The sequence below is a fragment of the Papio anubis genome, chromosome 16, assembly GCF_008728515.1.
Source record: "Papio anubis isolate 15944 chromosome 16, Panubis1.0, whole genome shotgun sequence".
Lineage (NCBI taxonomy): Eukaryota > Metazoa > Chordata > Mammalia > Primates > Cercopithecidae > Papio > Papio anubis.
In genome coordinates, this window is record NC_044991.1 from 57,936,148 (window position 1) to 57,961,314 (window position 25,167).

General features: G+C 39.7%; 1 protein-coding gene across 5 annotated transcripts in view; it reads left to right on the top strand.

Moving 5' to 3' along the window:
- The window catches only part of CSNK2A1 (casein kinase 2 alpha 1), a 75,653-nt gene that overhangs the window by 33,862 nt on the left and 16,624 nt on the right, over positions 1–25,167 (top strand). For 3 of the 5 annotated variants that reach the window (XM_017944922.3, XM_009216408.3, XM_009216409.3), the window contains 4 exons: positions 15,927–16,136; positions 18,716–18,827; positions 23,968–24,069; positions 24,596–24,646. In XM_017944922.3, the coding sequence (XP_017800411.1) occupies positions 16,036–16,136; positions 18,716–18,827; positions 23,968–24,069; positions 24,596–24,646 (366 nt within the window). In that variant the 5' untranslated portion in view covers positions 15,927–16,035. Of the gene's footprint in view, positions 1–15,926; positions 16,137–18,715; positions 18,828–23,264; positions 23,875–23,967; positions 24,070–24,595; positions 24,647–25,167 lie in introns of those variants that run through there. The other 2 variants (XM_003904929.4, XM_017944923.3) reach the window with 2 other exon arrangements.

Below are 25,167 nucleotides of genomic sequence, written 5' to 3' on the forward strand. Positions count from 1 at the left end.
GTCTCTACTAAAAAAAGAAAAACGATTCACCCATTTTGTTGCACAAATCAGTAATCAGTTCCTTTTCATTGCTAAGCATCCCATGGCAAGCCATTTGTTTATTCATGTAACTGTTGGACACCTTGGTTGTTTCTGTTTTTTCACAATTATAGATAAAGCTGCCTTAAATGTTTGTGTGTAGGTTTTTGTGTAGATACAGGTTTCCATTTCTCTTGAGTAAATACCTAGGAGTGGGAATGCTGGTTGTATAGTTAAGTACATGTTTAACTCTATAAGAAACTGCCAAACTGTTTTCCAAAACCATTTTGCTTTCCCACCAGGAATGAATTAGTTACTGTTACTCTGCATCCACACCAGCTTTTGGTATAGTCAGTTTTGTTTTCTGGTTTTTTTTTAAATTTTAGCTATTTTAATAGATCTGTAGTGGTAGTGGTATGATTTAATTTCATTTTCTCTGCTATCTGGAAGTGTTGTGTATCTTTTCACATACTTATCTGTATATCTTCTTTTGTGGTGTGTATGTTCATGTCTTTTGCCCATTTTTAAATTGAGTTTTCTTATTGTTGAGTTTTTTATATGTTACAGATACAAGTTCTTTATTCAGATTTGTGATTTGCAAATACATTCTTCTTGTGTCTGGCTTATTTTCTAAATAGTGACTTTCACAGAGCAGAAATATTTTAATGTTGATGAAGTTCAGTTTATGAATTTTACAGCCCATGTCTTTAATGTCATGTCTTCAAACTCTGCCTAACCCCTGGATGCAAGAAGATTTGATAATTTTACATTTATATGTTGTTGGTTTTTTTCCCAGAGGTAGAGTCTTGCCTTGTCACCCAGGCTGGGATTATACAGTCATGAGCTACCGCATCTGACCCAAGTTTTACGTTTATATCTATGATTCATTATGGATTATCATTTATATAAAGTGTGAGATTTAGATTGAAGTTTATGATTTTTTGCATACTGATCTCCAAGTCTTCCACAACAATTTATAGAAAAGATTATTATGCCTGTAATCCCAGCACTTTGGGAGGCCAAAGTGGGTGGGTCAGTTGAGCTCAGAAATTTGAGACCAGGCTGGGCTTGGTGGCTCATGCCTGTAATCCCAGCACTTTGGGAGGCCCAGGCAGGCAGATCATGAGGTCAGGAGATCGAGACCATCTTGACTAACACGGTGAAACCCCGTCTCTACCAAAAATACAAAAAATTAGCCAGGCGTGTTGGTGGACGCCTGTAGTCCCAGCTACTCGAGAGGCTGAGGCAGGAGAATGGTGCGAACCCGGGAGGTGGAGCTTGCAGTGAGCCGAGATTGCGCCACTGCACTCCAGCCTGGGCGACAGAGCAAGACTCCATCTCAAAAAAAAAAGGAAAATTGAGACCAGCCTGGGCAATATGGTAAAACCCTGTCTCTACTAAAAATACAAAAATTAGCAGGGCATTGTGATGCACACCTGTGGTTGTAGCTACTTGGGAGGCTGAGGCAGGAGAATCACTTGCACCCAGTAGGCGAAAGTTGCAGTGAGCTGAGATCATGCCCCTGCACTCCAACCTGGACACTAGAGGCAGACCGTGGTGTTTGAAAAAAAAAAAAATATATATATATATATATATATATATATATATATATATATATATCCTTTCTCCATTGAACTGCCTTTGTACCTTTGTCAAAAATTAATTGGCCTTATTTGTGTGGGTGTATTTCTATACTCTTTATTCTGTTCCCTTGATCTATGTTTTATCCTTTTGCCAATACACTGTTTTGACAACTATAGCCTTGTAATAAGTTTAAAATCAGATAGCATAATTCTTCCAGCTTTATGATTTTTCAGAATTGTTTGGGTTCTGGTTCATTTGGATTTCTTTTTTAATTTGGTCTGACATGATAGTCTTTGTCTTTTACCTGGATAATTTATTCCACTTATATTTGATATAATTAATCATATTCCAATTTAACTTTTTTTCCCTATGTTTCTTATGTTCTAGATTTTGTTCTTCTCCCTTCTTAACATTCTTTTGGATTCTTTTTATGATTTTACTTTTCCCCCTTTCTGGTTTGGAAATACGTGTTATTTTTATTCTGTAATTAGTTGTCGTCATACATGTTGTGACTTGCAGCTATAACTTAACAAAGCCTGGTATTGTAATTTTATCTTTTTTTCATATAGTAAAAGAACTTTAGAAAGAATACTTTGAAATCTCCTCGATACACTGTGTTTTTATTGTTATGTCTTCTATTTTTTAAAGCTTCTCAAGGTATTGTTATTCTTTTGTATAATCAATGTTTGTTTGGGGCTGTCTGTAAATTTTCCTCTTTTTTGCTCTTTATTTTCTCTTTCAACTCAGACCTTCCAAAATGTGATTATTTTTCTTCTTTCTTTAGAGACATTTGCTTGATAACAGAATTTTAATTTGGCAGCTATTTTTTTTCAGCACACTGCAGGTATTTATCTTGGCTTCATTGTTGGTTTTGAAAAATCAGCTGTTCTGATGTTGCTCTTTGAATATAATCTGCGTTTTTCTTTCTGTACTTGCTTTTTAGGTTAATCTTTGTCTTTAGTTTTTTGTTTTTGTTTGAGACAAGGTCTTGCTGTTTTGCCCAGGCTGGCCTCCAACTCCTGGGCACAAGCAGTCATCCTGCATCAGCCTCCCAAATAGCTGGGGCTACAGGCCTGTGCCACTGCACCCAACTAATCTTTGTTTTTTTCCTGCTATTTTGTGATGATATGTTTGGTTTTGGATTTCTTTTTATTGATCTTGTTTGGACATTGTTTGCTTCTGGAATTTGATTGTGTCTAATTGCTTCTAGGATATTTTCAACTATCTTCAGTTACTACCTTTATCCCATTCTCTCCTTTTCTGCTAGTACCAATTAAAAGTATATCAAACTAGCTGGGCGTGGTGGCTCACACCTATAATCACAGCACTTTGGGAGGCCAAGATGGGCGGGTCACTTGAGGTCAGAAGTTCAAGACCAGCCTGGCCAACATGGCAAAACCCCCTCTCTACTAAAAATACAAAAATTAGCTGGGCATGGTGGTGTGCACCTACAGTCCCAGCTACTCTGGAGGCTGACGCAGGAGAATCACTTGAACTTGGGAGACAGAGGTTGCAGTGAACTGAGATCATGCCACTGCCTTGGCGGCAGAACAAGACTTTGTCGCCAAAAAAAGAAAAAAAAGTATATTAAACGATTTCACTATATTTTTCCTCTTGTTTTTTGAGATCTGCTAGGACATTGTATTTTAAAATAGATATTTGGCTAAGGTCGTGGTGGCTCATACCTGTAATCCCAGCACTTTGGGAGGCCGAGGCGGGCAGATCACGAGATCAGGAGATCGAGACCATCCTGGCTAACACGGTGAAACCTCGTCTCTAATTTTAAAAAAAATGCAAAAAATTAACCGGGCATGGTGGCGGGTACCTGTAGCAGAGGCTGAGGCAGGAGAATGGCGTGAACCTGGGAGGCGGAGCTTGCAGTGAGCTGAGATCAGGCCTCTGTACTCCAGCCTGGGTAACAGAACGAGACTCCGTCTCAAAAAAATAAAAAATAAATAAATAAATAAATATAAAAATAGATATTTGTAGTAATCATTTGAGGCCCACAGTAAGGTACTTTTCTCCATGGAGAGCTTGCTTATATCAGGTATGCAGGGGCACTAATCCAGAGACCACCTTAAAACAAGCTTAAGATATGATACTCCCTCCAGTAGGGCTTTAATTCCTCCCTGGATCTTCCACTCCCCAACCACTCTCACCGTTAGGATGTATCCCTCCAAAGTCCCACCTTATGAAGAGGGCCTCCTATTAGACTTTTTATCTTGTGAGAGCCCTGGGCTTTGGTTTATGTGAGAACAAAATTCTAATTTTCAGGATCAACAAAGGCTTTCTGGGCTTCCTTGCTTGCTTGTATCTCTGGGTTTGCATTTTCTATTCCCTTTTGGCTATAATTACTTCTCTGTCTTATTTAAAATTGAGTGGGCCAGGCATGGTGACACATGCCTGTAGCCTCAGTTACTTGGGAGGCTGAGGTGGGAGGATTACTTGAGCCCAGGAATTCAAGGTGGCAGTGAGCTATGATTGTGCCACTTCACTCTAGCCTGGGCGACAAAGAATTGAATAGTGTTGGAAGTAGAGAAAGAAAAAGAAAAGAATTCCAAAGCTTGTTAATTAATGATATTTTTTGTTTTAAGCACTAACAGTTGAGTAAACTAACAGTCTCCAAATCAGATATAAAAAGGTTGCTGACCTGATATGCTTTTTTTGCACATCAGTTGCTTGTTTAAACCTGATGCCGTGTTGCATGTGGCATCCAATGATGCGTTTCTTTTTTTTTTTTTTTTTTTTTTTTTGAGACGGAGTCTCGCTCTGTCGCCCAGGCTGGAGTGCAATGGCCGGATCTCAGCTCACTGCAAGCTCCGCCTCCCGGGTTTACGCCATTCTCCTGCCTCAGCCTCCCGAGTAGCTGGGACTACAGGCGCCCGCCACCTCGTCCGGCTAGTTTTTTGTATTTTTTAGTAGAGACGGGGTTTCACGGTGTTCGCCAGGATGGTCTCGATCTCCTGACCTCGTGATCCACCCGTCTCGGCCTCCCAAAGTGCTGGGATTACAGGCTTGAGCCACCGCGCCCGGCCGATGCGTTTCTTATAGGAGATAAAAAAAAATGTGCCAGCCTTTGGTCATTTTAGGGTACAAAATTATAGGTCTTTAAAATTCCTAACTTGCTTTAAAGTGTTACGCTTTGCAATTTCTTATTTTAATGTTTTCCATCTGAATAATTCCTATGTATACTTTAAGCATAGTTTTTTTTTTTTTTTTCTTACAGTTTTTCCCCATTTTAGATACTCCATAAATATCGGTTGCATGAATGATGGGTTGGTGATGGTTTAAATACCTTTCAATGTCTGTAGACCACCATGACTTAATTCTTTCAAGCACTGATCACTTGAGATTGTAATGGTCTGTTTTCTTTGTCTGAGGGCAGAGATACTTTCTCTTTATTCTCCAGGGCCGAGAGAAAGGATGCCTTCCTGGCAGTCAGGCACACATTTCCTGGTATATAGTAAACATTCAGTAAATGCTTACTACATGAGCATTCTGCTCTTGATTTGAAAGGAAGAGAGAAATTAAGGGTAAGTGTGGACGTTTGAAATAAGTAATTCAGGTAACATTAGCTACTTGTGCTTTTTTTTTAATTCATTTGACTTTCTCATCAGTGCCACTTTTGTAAAGGGAATGGACAAGTTTGACTGAATTTTTCTCTTTGATTCTATAGCAAGGTAGAAAAGTATACATATTTAAGCTCTCCCTGAGTTTCACAAGTCTTGTTTATCTCTTACCAGTTTATGTTGCCTGATTGCTTGGAATAAGAGTTCATTCTCTGCAGCAGTGCATAAAAGGTGTTTTCCTATATAGCTGCTTTTTCTCTAAACAAGCAGTCCTAAATCATGCAGTCAGTGCAATCTAAGCACATTCCTCATTCTTTACTATAGAAATCTTTGTCCTGTCTGGATGATGATGAGATCTTGTTCATTTGCTATGGTTCATTTAGGGATGAGAGAGAGATTTTTTTTTTCCTTTTAAGATGGAGACTGGTAAACATTAGGGTTAAAAAGAACTAATTGTATTACAGTTCAAAAATTGACTTGAAGTTCTAGAATGATCTTTTCCATTTCTAATACTAGGAAATTCATCAATAAAAATACATTAGCAGAAATGACTAAGCAAACTTGTTTGTATAATTTTCTGGTATTGGACTGTTACTAAGCCTCTAGTTTTCTTTTTAGTTGCCAGATTGAAAAATAACAACTGAACATAAGAGATTAAAAGGAGGGGCTAGCTAAGGGCAAGAGGAGTTTTTATTGAAATTAATTTTGCTGTATTCAGTGTATATCAGTAAACTTATTATTTTGGCAATAGACAATTTTTCCTTATGGTTTAATGACATTTTCTTTTTATTTACTTATACTTTATTAAAGAATAAGTCATGCAGACCCGTGCAGTTGGCTTTGATGTGGTCTGACTTCAGTAGGGAAAAATTCATTGACGTGGTGCTTTTCTCATAACTGATTAATTGGCTTCTGTTAGGCTAAACATTGAGCATACACGACTTAGCCATGTCTTCAAAGTCATTCTGACGGCGTTAAGGTAGATGTAGTGGTCTGAAATAGTTAGCCACTAAAGTTATACCTCCTTTTATGCAATTACATGGGAACAGTAAGCACTAAGTAAGACAATTTAAAATGGAACTTAATAAGAAAGGCAGTGCATTTTCTGTTAGATTGCCTTAAGATATACTAGTATTATGAACAGTGGAGAGGAGAATCGATCTTCCAAATATCTGGGACTCAGGCACTTTTTCCATTTTCCAAATAAGCTGCTATAAAAATTGCTAAAATCAAGTTTCTTCAATATCCTCTTAATTTGAATTATTGAGGGGAAAAAGACAAATCCTAGTTGTAGTCCTGTTATTTAATAGAAGCTGTAGTATTGGGAAAGAGAGAGGGAAGGGAACAATTAGTCAAGAACCTTTGACTTGGTTTTCCAGTTCTCCTAGTTGTGTACCAAATTACCTGAAGTGTTTAGGAACACCCTATACTTTGGATGCAACTTGATTTTCATTTCATTTTTAAAAAATAAGCCAAGATTAATTTGATCACCAAATAGTATTTACTGAATGTGCTACAAAATGCAAAGCCTTAGGCTAGGTACTGTAAATTTAAAAGGTAAATTAAACATGGTTCTTAACTTTGTAGAACTTAGGGTCCAATTGAGAAATTAAGATGTGAAGACTGGTGTGTATGTGAATGTGCAGTAGAAAGTGATTATGTTCTGTAGGAGTGAGAAAACTTGGAGGCAACTCACTGTCTTTGAATACCAACTGTAACTGTATTGGATATTCTTGGTCAAGCTACTGAACTTAGGCTCTTCTTATTTGTAGATTAGAGAAACTAATGCTTGCCTCATAGAGTTGTTGGGAGAATTAGATACTTAAAGCTGAGAAACTGTTTTAGCTCCAGACTTGTAATATCTAACTGCCTATTCAGAATCTTCGTTTGAATGATTCAAAGCCATTTTAACCTTAAGTCCAAAACCTATCTTGTGCACTCTTTTATCTCCGTGAATGGCACCAATAATCTGTCAAGCAAGAAATCCAAGAGTCACCTCCCACTTAATACAACATTTTCCAGTTGACTCAGAGCTATTGATTTTACACCATAAATTTTGTTTCTCATATTAGTCCACTGATCTACTGCCACCACCTTAGGTCATCATTTCTCACATGTGCTACTGTAACAGCCTTCTGTCTCCCTAAGTCCTGTTCCCCCACTCAGCCAGAGTAAAAATTTTAAAAACAATATGTATGGGTCACTTTTCTGCTTAAAACTTTTCAACGAATTTCTATTACCCTTAGTCCATAGGTAAAATCTATTTTTTAATTTTTTTATTATTATACTTTAAGTTCTACGGTACATGTGCACAATGTGCAGGTTTGTTACATATGTATGCATGTGCTGTGTTGGTGTGCTGCACCCATTAACTCGTCATTTACATTAGGCATATCTCCAAATGCTATCCCTCCCCCCACCCCCTATCCTACAACAGGCCCTGGTGTGTGATGTTCCCCTTCCTATGTCCAAGTGATCTCATTGTTCAATTCCCACCTATGAGTGAGAACATGCGGTATTTGGTTTTCTGTCCTTGCGATAGTTTGCTGAGAATGATGGTTTCCAGCTTCATCCATGTCCCTACAAAGGACATGAACTCATTCTTTTTTATGGCTGCATAGTATTCCATGGTGTATATGTGCCACATTTTCTTAATCTAGTCTGTCATTGATGGGCATTTGGGTTGGTTCCAAGTCTTTGCTATTGTGAATAGTGCCACAGTAAACATATGTGTGCATGTGTCTTTATAGCAGCATGATTTACAATCCTTTGGGTATGTACCCAGTAATGGGATGGCTGGGTCAAATGGTATTTCTAGTTCTAGATCCTTGAGGAATCACCACATTGTCTTCCACAATGGTTGAACTAGTTTACAGTCCCACCAACAGTGTAAAAGTGTTCATATTTCTCCACATCCTCTCCAGCACCTGTTGTTTCCTGACTTTTTAATAATCATTCTAACTTGTGTGAGATGGTATCTCATTGTGGTTTTGATTTGCATTTCTCTGATGGGCAGTGATGATGAGCAGTTTTTCATGTGTCTGTTGGCTGCATAAATGTCTTCTTTTGAGAAGTGTCTGTTCATGTCCTTCGCCCACTTTTTGATGGGGTTGTTTGATTTTTTTTCTTGTAAATTTGTTTAGGTTCTTTGTAGACTCTGGATATTAGCACTTTGTCAGATGGTAGATTACAAAAATATTCTCCCATTCTGTAGGTTTCCCGTTCACTCTGATGGTAGTTTCTTTTGCTGTGCAGAAGCTCTTTAGTTTAATTAGATCCCATTTGTCAATTTTGGCTTTTGTTGCCATTGGTTTTGGTGTTTTAGACATGAAGTCCTTGCCCGTGCGTATGTCCTGAATGGTATTGCCTAGGTTTTCTTCTGGGATTTTTATGGTTTTAGGTCTGACATTTAAGTCTTTAATCCATCTTGAATTAATTTTTGTATAAGGTGTAAGGAAGGGATCCAATTTCAGCTTTCTACATATGGCTAGCCAGTTTTCCCAGCACCATTTATTAAATAGGGAATCCTTTCCCCATTTCTTGTTTTTGTCAGGTTTGTCAAAGATCAGATGGTTGTAGATGTGTGGTATGATTTCTGAGGGCTCTCTTCTGTTCCATTGGTCTATATCTCTGTTTTGGTACCAGTACCATGCTGTTTCGGTTACTGTAGCCTTGTAGTATAGCTTGCAGTCAGGTAGCGTGATGCCTCCAGCTTTGTTCTTTTGGCTTAGCATTGTCTTGTCAATATGGGCTTTTTTTTGGCTCCATATGAACTTTATTTTTTTTATTTTTTTTTTTTTTTTTGAGACGGAGTCTCGCTCTGTGCCCAGGCTGAAGTGCAGTGGCCGGATCTCAGCTCACTGCAAGCTCCGCCTCCCGGGTTCACGCCATTCTCCTGCCTCAGCCTCCCGAGTAGCTGGGACTACAGGCGCCCGCCGCCTCGCCCGGCTAGTTTTTTGTATTTTTTTTTTTTTTTTAGTAGAGACGGGGTTTCACCGTGTTAGCCAGGATGGTCTCGATCTCCTGACCTCGTGATCCGCCCGTCTCGGCCTCCCAAAGTGCTGGGATTACAGGCTTGAGCCACCGCGCCCGGCCCCATATGAACTTTAAAGTAGTTTTTTCCAGTTCTGTGAAGAAAGTCATTGGTGGCTTGATGGGGATGACATTGAATCTATAAATTGCATCCATAGGTAAAATCTTTAATGGCATACTTGTCTCACCCCTGTTCTGCCTTGTTCACTTACATTCCTAAGGCCTAGGACAGTACTTTTTCATAGTAGATGGTTATATATTTAAGGGGTAGACAAAATAAGGAATGTAGGGAAGAATCAAACCAAAAATTGAGAAATGTAGGTTGTGTGTTTTCTTCTTGTTGGGCTACATGTGAATATACATATGCATTTGCAGAGGTATAAGTGAAATACTATTTCTAAATAAGATAATGTTTATCTTGGTTGGGCACGGTGGCTCACACCTGTAATCTCAGCACTTTTGGGAGGCCAAGGCTGGTGGATCACTTGAGTCCAGGAGTTTGAGACCAGCCTGGGCATCATGACGAAACCTCGTCTCTACAAAAAATACAAATATTAGCTGGGCCTGATGGCCTACTGCTATAGTCCCAACTACTCGGGAGGCTGAGGTGGGAGGATTGCTCAAGCCCAGGAGGTCAGGTGGAGGTTTCAGTGAGCTGAGATTGCACCACTGCACTCCAGCCTGGGTGACAGAGCAAGACCCTGTCTCCTGTCTCAAAAAAATACTAATGATAATATTTATCTTTGACCTCTCTTTTCTGTGTTTTCGCATCCCCTCTTGTTTTTTTTGTTGTTGTTGTTGTTTGTTTGTTTTTGAGACAGGATCTTTCTCTGTCACCCACGTTGGAGTGCAGTGGCGAGATCATGGCTTACTGCAACCTTGACCTCCCAGGCTCAAGTGATCCTCTCACCTGTCTTCCCAGTGGAGAATCAGATCTGCTAGTTCATAAATTAGGTCCCAGTTGATGATCCCCAAAGCTTCAAGGGTCATTCACACAAGTACTCGAGAATCTCAAGAGTTTCGTTGGTAATTAGTCTTTTTCTACTCCTCACAGAGGATGCCAGGGCCTTGAGACAGCAGAAGACGACTGGGTGATAAGAATGTACATGGACTAGTAATAGGAGTTGGCTATTCTCCATATGTCAGATGATTTCCAGGGAGAAATTAGGACTCATTTTTTAATGTCATGTCTCCTTGTGAGTTAGCCCTCAGGGGTTAACTCAGGAGCTGGGAGTTAACCACAGCTACTATAATTTTTGTATTTTAAAGAATGAAGATTCCAGCCTGTAAAGATAGGTTTTTGCTTATTAGCTTTCACTAAGGAACTAGGGGATAGTAATTACTTAATACAAATTTACATGCATTTGGTGTTTCTAAGCCCTTTCTGGAAGATCATCTCACTTCATTTTCCCTTCAGTCTGCAAGCACAGTTAAGTTTTATAAGTGATGAACCAAAGCTGGGAAAAAGCCCAACAGAGAGATCACTTTTTAAGCTATAGGAAGAGGGGTTTTAGATCCACTGATGAAGGCTGTCTTACAAGTATAAAATGTTAACCGGAAGAGTGAAGTGTAAAGGTATGTAGAGACTAAAGAGGAAGATACTGTTTCAGTCAGAGGAGAGGCTGAGAATTTAAAAGTTTAATATATTAAAAGTCATAAATTTCTGGGGATAGTATTTCTGTTGGGTTCATGCTGTTGTTTATACTGTTTTGGCCATATTCACACCCACAGCTTTATTTACTGTTTTCCTAGTATCTTTCATTGCTGTCAGTGCAGGCATAGTAGTCACAGAAAGTCATCCAATCCTGCAACATAGGTGACCTTGTTTCTTTGGGAAGAAGAAAAAATATAAGAAAACATCTGTTTTTTTGCATGTTTGATGTGTTTGTGTGTGTGTGTGGTTACACTTTTAACTGATAATAAGTGAAGATAGATTAATGTCACCCAGGTTTTATAAAATCAAAGAAATAGAAATAATTTTAAAGACTTCTGGTACTTGAATGACTGTTGTTTTCTGGTCATTTAGTACATTTATGGAACCTCTGGAGGTTTGAGTTGAACAGAGGCAAGTTACAGGAGTTTTTTGGATGGAAGAATTCATAAGTCAGCATGTGAATCTTTTGATCTCATGTATTTGGAGTGGAGTATCATTAATTGTGTTTGTCATGGTTAAGGAATACAGAATTAATCTCCATCCCAGTCTCTTGCTATTCTTCTGAAAGCCTTTAGCTGCTGACACCATGAGCATAAGGAGGTATGTCTTCATGGCTTCTCTCTGGGTATGGTAGCTAAGTTACAGCTTAAATACAGCTTTGGAAAGATGAGCAGTTTGTAAGCAGCAAAAAAATAGTATAGATAACAAATGCATCGTCAACAAACAACTCAATCAAAAAATGGACAATGGCTTTGAATAGACTTTTCTCCAGAGCAAATATACAAATGGCCAATAAACATGTGAAAAGATGCTCAACATCATTAATCATTAGGGAAATGCAAATTAAAATCACAGTCAATGAGATACGACTTCATACTCATTAGGAGGGCTGTTACTGGGGGAAAAAAAAAAAGAAGAAGAAAAACCAGAAAATAGGCCAGGCACAGCCTGTTTTGAGAGCACTTTGGGAGGCCGAGGTGCAAGGATCCCTTGAGGGCCAGGAGCTCAAGACCAGCCTGGGCATAAGCAAGACCCCTGTCTCTATAAAAACAAGCAAAAAACAGAAGATAAGGCCGGGCGCGGTGGCTCAAGCCTGTAATCCCAGCACTTTGGGAGGCCGAGATGGGCGGATCACGAGGTCAGGAGATCGAGACCATCCTGGCTAACACAGTGAAACCCCGTCTCTACTAAGAAATACAAAAAATAGCCGGGCGAGATGGCGGGCGCCTGTAGTCCCAGCTACTCGGGAGGCTGAGGCCGGAGAATGGCGTGAACCCGGGAGGCGGAGCTTGCAGTGAGCTGAGATCCGGCCACTGCACTCCAGCCTGGGCTACAGAGCGAGACTCCGTCTCAAAAAAAAAAAAAAAAAACAGAAGATAACAAATGTTAGTAAGGGTATAGAGAAGTTGTAGCTTTTGCCCTGTTCGTGGGAGTGTAAAATGATACAGTTGCTCTATAGGAGTGAGCCACCGTGCCCAGCTTGTTGCAACAATATGCTGGTTCCTCAAAAAATTAAACATAGAATTACTACATGGTTCAGCAATTCCACTTCTGGATATATACCTAAAAGATTTGAAAGCAAGGTCTCAGACAGATGTTTGTACACCTATGTCCATAGCAGCATTATTTACAATAGCCAAGCTGTGGAAGCAACAAGTGTCCATCAGCAGATAAATGGATAAGCAAAATGTAGTATGTGTGTGCGTGTGTATATACATAAGACAAATATATATATACATATATACATATATATACAGTGCAATATCATTCAGCCTTTAAAAGGATTGGAATTCTAACACATGCTACAACATGGATCAACCTTGAAGACATTATGCTAAATTAAATAAACAAAACAAAAGACAAATGTCTGATTCCACTTGTATGAGATTCCTAGAATAGCCAACTCAGACAGAAAATAGAATAGTGGTTGCGAAGAGTTAGAGGGAGGGAAAATTAGTGTTTAGTGGATACGTAGTTTTAATTTGGGATAGTAAAAATTTATAGAAATGGATGATCTGGTGATAATTGCACAAGAATGTGAATATACTTATGCAACTGAACTTTATGTTTAAATGTAGATAAAATGGTAGTTTTTATTTTTTTTTAGTTGGGGTCTGTCTCCTGTCACCCAGGCTGCAGTGCAGTAGTACAATCACAGTTCACTGTAGCCTCAACTTCCTGGGCTCCAGTGATTCTCCCACCTCAGCCTCCCAAGTAGCTGGGACTGCAGGCACACACCACCACACCTGGCTGATTTTTTGTATTTTCAGTAGAGACGGGGTTTTGCCATGTTGCCCAGACTGGGTGTGAACTCCTGGGTTCAAGCAATCTACCCTCTTCAGCCTCCCATAGTGAGCCACTGTGCCTGGCCATAAAGTTTGTGTTATGTATATTTTACCACAATTTTTAAAAGTGTTTCAACAAGCTGGGCACAGTGCCTCACTCCTATAATCACAGCACTTTGGGAGGCTGCGTGGAAGCATCACTTGAACCCAGGAGTTTGAGACCAGCCTGAGTAACATAGGGAGACCCCATCTTTACAGAAAAAAATTTTTTTTTAATTAGCCAGGTGTGGTAACCCACGCCTGTGGTCCCAACTACTTGGGAGGCGGAGGTGGGAGGATTGCTTGAGCCTGGGAGGTCAAGGCTGCGGTGAGCTGTTGATCAGACCACTGTACTCTAGCCTGGCCTACAGAGTGACACCTTGTTTCAAACAAAAAAGTTTCAACAAAAAGTAAATAGAAATCGTACAAAGGGCATCTCTATTCCCTTTACGCAAATTTACCTATTGTAATATTTTACCCAACTTGTTTTATCATTTGTGTGTGTGCGGTCATGTGTGCTCTATATATACACATGTAGACATGTGGGCACACTTTTTTTCTAAATCATTTTAGGGTAGATTATATGCATCATGGCTGTTTACTTCTAATTCAGGAAAATTTCTTAAGAATAGACATATTCTTGCCGGGCGCGGTGGCTGAAGCCTGTAATCCCAGCACTTTGGGAGGCCAAGACAGGCGGATCACGAGGTCAGGAGATTGAGACCATCCTGGCTAACACGGTGAAACCCCGTCTCTACTGAAAAATACAAAAAAAACTAGCCGGGCGAGGTGGCAGGCACCTGTAGTCCCAGCTACTTGGGAGGCTGAGGCAGGAGAATGGCGTAAACCCGGGAGGCGGAACTTGCAGTAAGCTGAGATCCGGCCACTGCACTCCAGCCTGGGCGACTGAGCGAGACTCCGTCTCAAAAAAAAAAGAATAGAGATATTCTTGAGCTGCGCGCGGTGGCTCACGTCTGTAATCTTAGCACTGTGGGAGGCCGAGGCGGGTGGATCACCTGAGGTCGGGAGTTTGAGACCAGCCTAACCAACATGGAGAAACCCCGTCTCTACTAAAAATACAAAATTAGCCAGGCGTGGTGACGCATGCCTGTAATCCCAGCTACTGGGGAGGCTGAGGCAGGAGAATCGCGTGAACCCGGGAGGCAGCAGAGGTTGCAGTGAGCTGAGATCACGCCATTGCACTCCAGCGTGAGCTACAAGAGGGAAACTCCGTCTCAGAAAAGAAGAATAGATATATTATCTTAACTGTTGTGATTATGTACCAACTTCACAAATTTACATTGATACAATAATTTAATACCCTCTGAATTCCAGTTCTGTGAATATTGTTTTTTATAGCATCCCCACCTCCACCTGCTGCAGTATGGAATACAGTCTAGAATAGAGTATTGCATTTATGCAGTGTCTCTTTAGCCTCCATTTGTCTTTTATGATATGGACGTGTTTTAGGAGTATAGTACCTCTTTCCCCTTTTTAAATAGACACTTCCTCTTTTTCTGAATTGAAGTTATGGCTGAGTGCGGTGGCTCACACCTGTGATCTCAGCACTTTGGGAGGCTGAAGTGGGAGGATTGCTTGAGCCTAGGAGTTCAAGACCAGCCTGCGCAACATGGTGAAACACCGTCTCTACTGAAAATACAAAAAATTAGCTGAGGGTGGTGGCACATGCCTGTAGTCCCAGCTACCTGGGAGGTGAGGTGGAAGAATCACCCAAGCCCAGGAAGTTGAAGCTTCAGTGAGCCATGATCACACCACTGCACTCCAGCCTGGGCAGTGGAATAAGACCCTGTCTTAAAATACATGCATACATACACACATACAAATTGAAGTTATGCTGTCTCAGTCAGGAAACTGCATAAGTGTTGTATCCTTCTCAGTTATCACATTTGGAAACTCAATACAATTTCATCTAAGTGCATAATGAGGGGAATCAGCAAATGCTGTAGGAGATAGGGAAGACATCATTGGAAAGGAACCTGATTTGATAGCATATTTCTAACATTTTACTTATTTTCCACCAGTGTCAAATTTTGCATAGTTCAGCTAGTCTGTATTACTGTTTTATGCCAGTTTTAAGCTCCTGTATTAAATATAAAGAGAATATTACTGATTTCTATTTTTAAATTTAATGAAATCAAGTGTGTCTTTCAAATGGTGATCAAGTTTCTACTGATTATTACCATAAGGTTCCCCCAAAAGATTTGGATTGCTATAAGATGACATGGAACTTTGACATATGAGAACAAGTCTTTATTCTCTTCCTGGTCTCATCAAATATGAGTCAGACTGACAAGTTTTACTCTCGGCTTTGCCGCCATTCTAGAACCTTTTAGCTCCCCTACTTAAGTTACAGAAAGCTGCTGAAAGGAAAGTACTTTTCTTTCCAATACCTTTTGTAGAATATATGAATAGTGGTAATGCTGATGTATCTATCCTCAATGCCATTTTTCTCTTCCAGGCTGTCTTACAAAAATTATTCAAATTTTGCATGCATAGGTAACAGGATACTTGGCAAAATATGATTAAAGCAAATATCAGTTTACTGTATTTCTTGGTATTTTTCTTCTCATAGGAAGCACTGGTTGACACAGTTGAGCTATATTTATTGGCTATAAGTAGGAGAGCCAGAGGTATATTTCAAGCCGTTATTATTTGTAAGATTATTTCCTTCCCATATACCTTCTGCAAATGATTCCTTGGACTTTGTGCATTTTGTTTCTGCAGTTTGAAGAAAACAGGTCTGAAACAAGGTCTTACCCCCAGCTGCCTCTGAACACAGTGACTGCCAGATCTCCAAACATCAAGTCCAGCTTTGTCCGCCAACCTGTCTGACATGTCGGGACCCGTGCCAAGCAGGGCCAGAGTTTACACAGATGTTAATACACACAGACCTCGAGAATACTGGGATTACGAGTCACATGTGGTGGAATGGGGGTAATTGTTTTTGTTGACTTCATTATACTCACTCAAAGGGCTGAATCTTGTGGATCTGTTGAGTAGTTTTTGTCAGAAAACCTCCATGACTCTGTATGTGTATACCTCAAGATCAAAGCCCAATTTGTGTTTTCTTCTTTTGAGCTGAAAATTTGGTTTTGCAGTGAAGAAGCAGAGTTGCTTTGGCAAGTGAACAATTTTAATGGGCTTGCCATTTAAAAATCATTTTAGTTTCTTATCCTTTTCTCTGATTTATATGCAGTCATGCACCACATAACAACGTTTGAATTAATGACAGACCACATGTAGGCCAGTACCATAAGATTATAAGAGAGCTGAAAAATTTCTGTGGCCTAATGATGTCATCGTAACATCAACAATGCATTCATTACCTTTTCTATGTTTAGATACACAAATACCATTGTGTTACAATTGCCTGTTTATTACGGTACACATTTGTATCCTAGGAACCATAGGCTATACCCTAGGTATGTAGTATGCCATACCATGTAGGTTTGTGTAAACACTCTGATGTTTAACACATTTCTCAGAATGTCATTAAATACTCATGACAGTATTCTATACAGGCACCTGGCAACAAAAAGTTACCTATCAGCTTGCTTATCAAGCTAAGGGCATTGCAGATCAGTGAGAGTCGATACTTGAGAGACTTTGAAAACACCAAAATCTTACATAAAGTATTTTGAGGTAGAGAATGTTGTTTCATGTTGATACAGGAGGATGAAACAGTTCTCCAAAAAGGTAACTTCTTTCTGATGAGAAGCAGAATTAAATTCTTAAACATTTGCCCTTATCCTGAGACTAGGCATGTCTTAACATGGAATTCAGCCCAAATTCTATCTTGAACAGTTGTAATCTGCCTGAGCAGCTGTGTTTGCCCTCCTAATTCTCTGTACAGACTCATTTGGATGTTTGCATTTCCTGTCCCAGTGTGGTAGACATTTAATTGGTCAGATCATACTTGTGTGATAAAAGCATTTTGATATTCAAGTGCAAAAGAAAGCAATTTGAAAACCAAAGCTGCAGCTCTTGTATGCTGTATTTTATATCTGACTGCATGTGATTTCCATAACCTGTAAGTGGTTAGTGGATGCTTTCCTAAATTGTCATAGGGTGTATTTTTAATCTTGAGTATGTCATGATTTTTGTGTGTGTGTGTGTGTGGAGATGAGTCTTCGCCCTGGCTGCAGTGCAGTGGCGTGATCTCAGCTCACTGCGACCTCCGCCTCCTGGGTTCACGCGATTCTCCCACCTCAGCCTCCGGAGTAGCTGGGATTACAGGCATCTGCCGCCCCACCCAGCTAACTTGAGTATGCCATGATTCTTAACAGTAAATACATTGCTTCTGAATACAGAGACACTGTATGCTGTAAAGACACCATTAAGTGCCAGTGTGGTTTACTACCAATAAATGTTGTTACTACTGATAATCTAACAGTTTTCCGTTTATGTCACAGGCTTTGGACTCTAGGTAACACTGTTTACTATAGGAATTTCAACTGCTATCTTCAAATTGAGTGCTTTGCACTTGGTTCTGCTTAAATGGCACTAAAGAGCCCTTTTGGGCTTTTGACATGGTACTGTTCGTTTGCTCGCATTTGTTTTGTATACCCTCCCATAGGAAGAGAACTCAGACAGAAAGAAGTAGGAGCTTTCTTCCCCTAGACCTGCCATGATTATAATGTTGTCCATTGTTTTTAGTACCTTTTGTCTTTTCATTCACTTTCTTTTTAGCTACTTGAGGAAAATGAATGGTTGATATGGTTGATTTGGTTCATATTGGATACTTAGTAGCTCCAGCAGGAGTAGATAGAATTTAGGCCTTAATGGAACTGTGTTTGTCATTCTTCAGAGCAAAGCCCTCTACATTGAAAGCAGGCAGGGGCAGGAGGAAAATGTTGGCATTTCCCTTATTCTACCTCTGTTTATTACCTCTGATGTTGCTTATTGGTCACAGAATATGGGTGTAAGTAGAGGAGGGGACCACTGACTATAGTTTACAATCTATAGTGTGCTCTGTGAACTTTACTACACATGTACTATCCCCAGAGCTTGCCCTGGAGGGCAAATAGATTAAGCCTATACATTTGAAAGCCATTTACCTTCAAAGAGGCCTGTTAAAAATCAGCTGCTGCCAAAGTTAGCTAGATTGAAACAGTCTTGCAAAATGTTTTGAGTTCCTGCTAAGTGCCAACACTGGACCAAGCCCTAAGGGACAAGAATATATAAAAATTATTCTCTTGGGGAAAGCTGTCTCTTGTTGGAGACAAACATATTCAGAACAAACCTTAATACAAGCTAGCTCCATGTCATGTGCCAATAAAGATGTAAACAGTTTGGGATTTGAAAGAACAATTGAAAGGTGTAAGTTTTTCTAATTCTAGGATTTGGAACATGTATTTTTAAGTGGCCTAATTAAAAAAAATACAATGAAACCAATTTGGGAATTATTTGAAATACCTCTTATTTCTTTTACACCTGCTGGCAGTAGATTCCTGTAAGTTGAATTGATGCTTGATAATTTGACCATTTATAAGTCATTTTGTTTGTATCCACAGAAATCAAGATGACTACCAGCTGGTTCGAAAATTAGGCCGAGGTAAATACAGTGAAGTATTTGAAGCCATCAACATCACAAATAATGAAAAAGTTGTTGTTAAAATTCTCAAGGTGAGTACAAGAGATAATTTCAGAGGTATTTGGAATATAGATTTTTAAAAATAGTTGTGAAGATTGTGAAGACTTTTTTAAAACAGCATTTTAAAAGTTTTTGGTGCCAAAGCAAATAAATAAAATTTTGTTGTATACTGTGAACTCAATAGAACAAGTTCTGCTTATTTGACAGATCAGGAAACTGAAGCAAGAGAAGTGATTTGAGTTGACTTATATTGCTAGGTTGTGGCAGAGTAAGGGAGCAAAGGTACAGTCTCTTCTCTCCCAGTTCTTGCCTAATACTTATTTCCTATACTTTTCATTATATAATGAGGCTTTTATTTTCAATAAATAAATAATTGTCTCTACTTTGTAAGGATGAGGAGTCACAGGACTTAAGGGGGACAGTCAGATGATATCAGTGCAGCTAGTCTGGTGTAATTGCCCATGCTTAGATGTGAGTGATAGGGACTGAAACAAACTGGGAAACACATGCCTCTTCAAAAGGAGTTAGCTGCTTCTCAGCTGAAGCTGATGATTGCCCTGCAGTAATGCAAGTCCATTGTTGCTTCATACTCTGTTTTGCAAAGAAAAGCCAGAAATTTATATTTGTATATGAATTCTCCTGACTTGTGTTGGCTCAAGATTTAAAAAGACAATGCACAGGCCAGATTTGGCCTCTGGGCTACCAATATACAACTTTTAATTTAGTTATAACTATGCTGTGCCCTGTCTTATATTGGGAACTTAACATACAGTTCCTTACCACAGGAACTTTTTCATATTTGACACTGAAAAGTAGAAGTTTCCAAACTTTCTCAATTTATAACACTTATACTATCTTAGTAATTTTTCATGGTACTCGTAAGTCAAGAAATACCTCATCTGTGTATTAAGTAGCAAGGTCCAAATAACTATGTAAGTTTTATTTATTTATTTATTTATTTTGTTTTTGTTTTTGTTTTTGTTTTGAGACAGAGTCTCGCTCTGTCACCCAGGCTGGAGTGCAGTGGCGAGATCTCGGCTCACTGCAACCTCCGCCTCCTGGGTTCAGCAATTCTCCTGCCTCAGCCTCCCGAGTAGTTGGGACTACAGGTGCACGCCAGCATGCCTGGCTAATTTTTGTATTTTTAGTAGAGATGGGGTTTCACCATATTGGTCAGGCTGGTCTGACACTCCTGACCTCAGGTGATCCGCCCCCCTCGGCCTCTCAGTGTGCCAGGATTACAGGCATGAGCCACTGCACCTGGCCGCTAAGTATTTCTATTTTAACAACTTGGTAGCCATTTAAAAAGTTACTCACATAAATAAAAAGAAAAAAAATAATTTTATTCTTAGTAACTATAATTTATTACCATCAGGTTATGTAGACCTGTTACTGCATAGCTTTTCAAATGTTGTAATCGGATTGGACACCACCACCCTCATATCCTGTCATTGATTTTTGCGCAGTACTTTTTATCACAGCAACTACTGCAAACCCAACTTCACAAAAAATATGCGCCCTCACAAGGAATATAATACAATCTAATGTTGAAACTACGAACTACCTCAAGCTGGTAGTGCACCCAGTGTCTGACAGGTGCAATGATTGTTTGGTGTGTTTTCCTCAAAAAATTAAAGTATTCCACAGTACTCCTGTGCATTGCTGGGGTGCCTCACATGCCATTTGAGAACCAAAGAGTTTAAGTATTTATATCTCTCTTGAAATATGTAGAAAGAGAACTAGGTTGGAAATCAAAACATTTGGGTGACTAGCCACAGTAGTCCTTTTAACCTAGGACATGTTTATCCATCTATTAAAAAGAATGTTGGCTGAGTGTAGTGGCATGTGCCTTTAGTCGCAGCTCCTCGAGGGCCTAAAGTGGGAGGATCACTTGAGCCTGGAAGTTGAAGCTTGCACTGATCTGTGATGAAACCCACTGCACTCCAGCCTGGGCGATGGGAGAGAGACCCTGTATCGAAAAACAAAAAGGATTAAATACAAAATTGTGTGCATATATACATGCCTTGGAGACTAGAGTTCTTTATGATTGTATGGTGATATTCATATGGAAAGGTATATGATAGAATGAGGTGATATATTATTATTTAGAGCCACATGAAAAGTATGAATAGTGGGTCTACAGTTCAGAAGAGGGTAGTAGTTAGGAAAAGCTCCCTGGAGCTGTCTTCAGGCTAAATGGGAGGAGGATTTGGATAGGTGTTGGGTGGAAGTGGTGAAGGGAAGCAGGCTATAGAGTGCATCAAGATAAGAAAAGAGGAAGAGGGAAAAGTGAGAGAAGTATTTCGTGTGAAAGATGTTATGTGACCATATATAGGAGTTGAACTTGGAAAGAGAGATTAAGTTGGTGAAGGCCTGGAAAAAATCTCTGCATTTCCTTGCAGTCTTAAAATTCTGACTTGTCTCTTGTAGATAATTGTGAGCCCTTGATGGTTTTGAGTGAAGGGTGATTTAGAAAGATTTTTTTCAGCTCAGTTTTTCTAACTGTATTGTATATTTTACTGTAACTGTGGGTAGGTGGTGTAAGTATAGATGAAGTTCCTTCGTAAACCATATTTAAAATTTTTAATCTCCCCTATTTATTTAAAAAGAAAAAGTTGCGTTGATCACATTAAATTAGGGCCTGAGTCAGCTGCCTGGCCTCTCACAAACCAGCTTTTTAAGTTTATAGATTCGAAGGATTCTGTTGAATAGTTTTGTCAACCAGAAGCTTTTTTTCCCACTAAAAAATCCAGCAGTTGGGTTAATGAAAAACAGTAGGTAAGTTGTTGGGTTAGTCTCTGCAGGGTAGAAAGATCTCCCAGCAGGAAGAGAAAACTTCTATTATCTTGTTTCTTAGGTAGATATTGTATTGGGTAAGAGGTCGTGGGTTGAATTCAATGTGGACTACATGGAAGTCATCAGTAAAATAGCTTCTATTTATTGGGTACCCCTTTGCATTGGACCTGTTCTAACTGTGGTATGTAAATCACTGACGGGCAAGTATAGTCCCTTTCAGCAATGAGAAAAATTTAAATGCTTTTCTGAACACTGCGCAACCACAAAGCCAGGTTTTGAGAACTGTCAAAATCTGCTTGCTTTCTGCTACCATGTGCTTGAGGCTTAAGACAAAGTTAAAAGAATTTATAGTATATTATTTAGTAGTTTCTGGACCTGGATCATCAGCCTGCAAAGTATCTAAAAGTAAATACCCCGTTTCCCTCTCAAGATTCTGATTTAGTAAATCTTGGTGGGTTCTGTGAGTCTCTATGTTAAAAAAATCCAGGTGATTGTTGGTCATCAAACTTTAGTAACTACCAATCTTGTAAATGAAGAGATGAGATGTATTTAACTTCTAAGAGTTCTATGCAGGGCATCCAGTCTGAGGTGACCAACACTCTCGGAAAAGACCTGCACAGTCCAGTACAGCAGGCACACAGGCCGCATGAGGCTGTTAAGCACTTGAAATGTGGCTGGGCTGAATTGAGATATGCTGTAAGGGTAAAATATATTAGATTTCAAAGGTTTAATACAGAAAAAAGAAGGTAAAATAGATTAGTAATTTTTTACATTGATTTATATGTTAAAATAAGATTTTTAGATTAATAAAATATATTAATTTTGTCCTTTTTTAAGTTTCTTGATGTGGCTACACAAGAAACACATTTAAAATTACACATGTGGTTTGCATTGTATTTCCTTTGGTCCAGGACTGTTTTAGACTATTCAGGAGAAGGCTTTATAAGCCCAGGCACGGTGGCTCATGCCTATAATCCCAGCACTTTAGAAAGCCAAGGCAGGTGGATCATGAGGTCAGGAGTTCGAGATCAGCCTGGCCAACATGGTAAAACCCATCTCTACTAAAAATACAAAAATTAGCCAGGCGTGGTGGCATGTGCCTGTAATCCCAGCCACTCCGGAGGCTGAGGCAGGAGAATTCCTTGAACCTGGGAGGTGGAAGTTGCAGTGAGCTGAGATCGTGCCACTGCACTCCAGCCTGGGCGACAGAGCAAGACTCCATCTCAAAAAAAGAAAAGAAAAGAAGGAGGAGGCTTTATAAAGGAGGTACAGTTGGACCAAGGCCCTCCTCAGAAAAAAAATGGAAAGGATTCCATGCTAGAACAGATGTGGAAAGGATGGGTGAGGACAAAGGAATGTTTAAGATACACTCTGCAGAGTACTCTTTTTAGAATGGAGGGATTCATTTGTAAGAGTATTGGCACTTTAGAGGCTGAGGCAGGCAGATGACGAGGTCAGGAGATCGAGACCATCCTGCCTTACATGGTGAAACCCCATCTCTACTAAAAATACAAAAATTAGCTGGGCATGGTGATAGGTGCCTGTAGTCCCAGCTACTCGGGAGGCTGAGGCAGGAGAATGGCGAACCCGGGAGGTGGAGCTTGCAGTGAGTCGATATCATGCCACTGCGCTCCAGCCTGGGCGACAGAGCGAGACTCCACCTCAAAAAGAAAAAAAAAGAGTATTGGCGATCAGGCTAGACAGTTATTATTATGTTATGTTCCAGCCATATTCCGAAGTCTTTCAAATACCTCATTTGATTCTTGGAACAATCTTATGAGATGGGTACTCTTGTTATTCATTTTACACTTAACGAAAGGCTTAGAGAGGTTATGTAGTTTGCCATTACAGCTAGCAGGTAGTAAAGGTAGGTTTCACATTGGGCATTATGACTCCAAGACCCACACTTTACCCTCAGGGTTATGCTACATAAAGATGTTTTGACCATCCTTGTTGTTGGCCCCGATTAGAGGAAGAAATGGAAAGGGCCCATGTTTCATCCTAATTGATAAAAAGCTTTTCAAGATATTCTTTAGTATTACTAACCATTTAAATTGCTACTTTGTAAGGTTTTAAGACATTAACATGTTTAACATGTTTTAAAACATGAACATCAAGACTGATGATTGAAATACTAATTCTGCAGAAGTCTGGTCTTTGGAATAGAAATCTTTTTTTCTTTCAATTCAACGTTTGTAAGTACCTGCAGAGAATACCTGGCACAGTGCTAGGAGAAGGATTCAGAGACGAAAGTGACATTTTCTTCCTTCAAGGTGCTCATAAGTAAGCCTTTTATGTATTACACTACATGTTGAAATACTCTGAAAAAGAGTGTCTTTTTTTTTTTTTTTTGCTGATGTACTTTTCCCCTTTCAGCCAGTAAAAAAGAAGAAAATTAAGCGTGAAATAAAGATTTTGGAGAATTTGAGAGGAGGTCCCAACATCATCACACTGGCAGACATTGTAAAAGACCCTGTGGTGAGTATAGTAGGTGTTAGCAAGGCCCACCAGGGCTGAGATGGTGTTTGACCTGGGGCACAACTGGCCTCTTTTTGTTCCCTCCCCCAACCCTCATCATTAAGTCCTGCTTTGAAAGTGCTTAATCAGATATACCATTTAACTAGCTTGGGTCTTTCTTTCAAAGAGACCTCCACCCACAGACTATTTCTTATTCTTCTAGGCTAAGAGACTGATAGCACTGGAAACTGAAATGTGTTAATCCATTTTGCAAACTCAGGTCCGATGCCGATGGGCGATGGGCGCATTGTCGGGCTGCCTAGAGCCTGGTGAGACTTCAGCTCCATGTCTTCTGTTTGAAATCCATCCCAAAAATGACCTAAGTGTGGTGATAATCAGAGCGGGGAGGGCTTGTAGCAATAGAGGGTTTCTTACTACTGAGGCGAGGACTGCCAAATTCACCATGCAGCATCCGCAAACATTGTCCCCACTAAAGCTGTCAGGGCTATTGCTAATGTGTGTTTTTGTTTTTGTTCTTTTCCCCTAGTCACGAACCCCCGCCTTGGTTTTTGAACACGTAAACAACACAGACTTCAAGGTATAATATATAACCAACTGTTTCGGGCTAGTGGGTTTTTAGACCACATAGCCTTTGGGGATGATGCTGTTAGAAGAGCTTGCTTCGAATTTGTTTTTAAAAAGATTTTCATCCTTACAGTGCAAATTAAGATAGAAGAACTCCTATACAAGCAGTGTCCACTTTCTGCATCTTGATATTTTGCCCATTTGTTTAATGTTCTTTTTAATGACCAATACATTTACTTCTCACTACTTAGTTGACAGTTTCTGCTGATGTTCAACCTAATGAAGGCAGCAACACATGTTCACTTAGGATCTGGCCTTATGGCATTCGCTTTAAACAATAGTGTTCAGGAAGAAATATATTGTATATATAAAAATAGGGACTGCTTATTTCTTAGGATTCCTCAGGAACTGTGGGCGATAGATCTTAAAAGGCAGGGATCGAGGAAGGGTAATGTCAAATTCTGCCATAACACAAACCTCTGTAAGAGATATCTCAGAATTCCAGTCTATCCAGTGGCCTACTTAATTTCATAC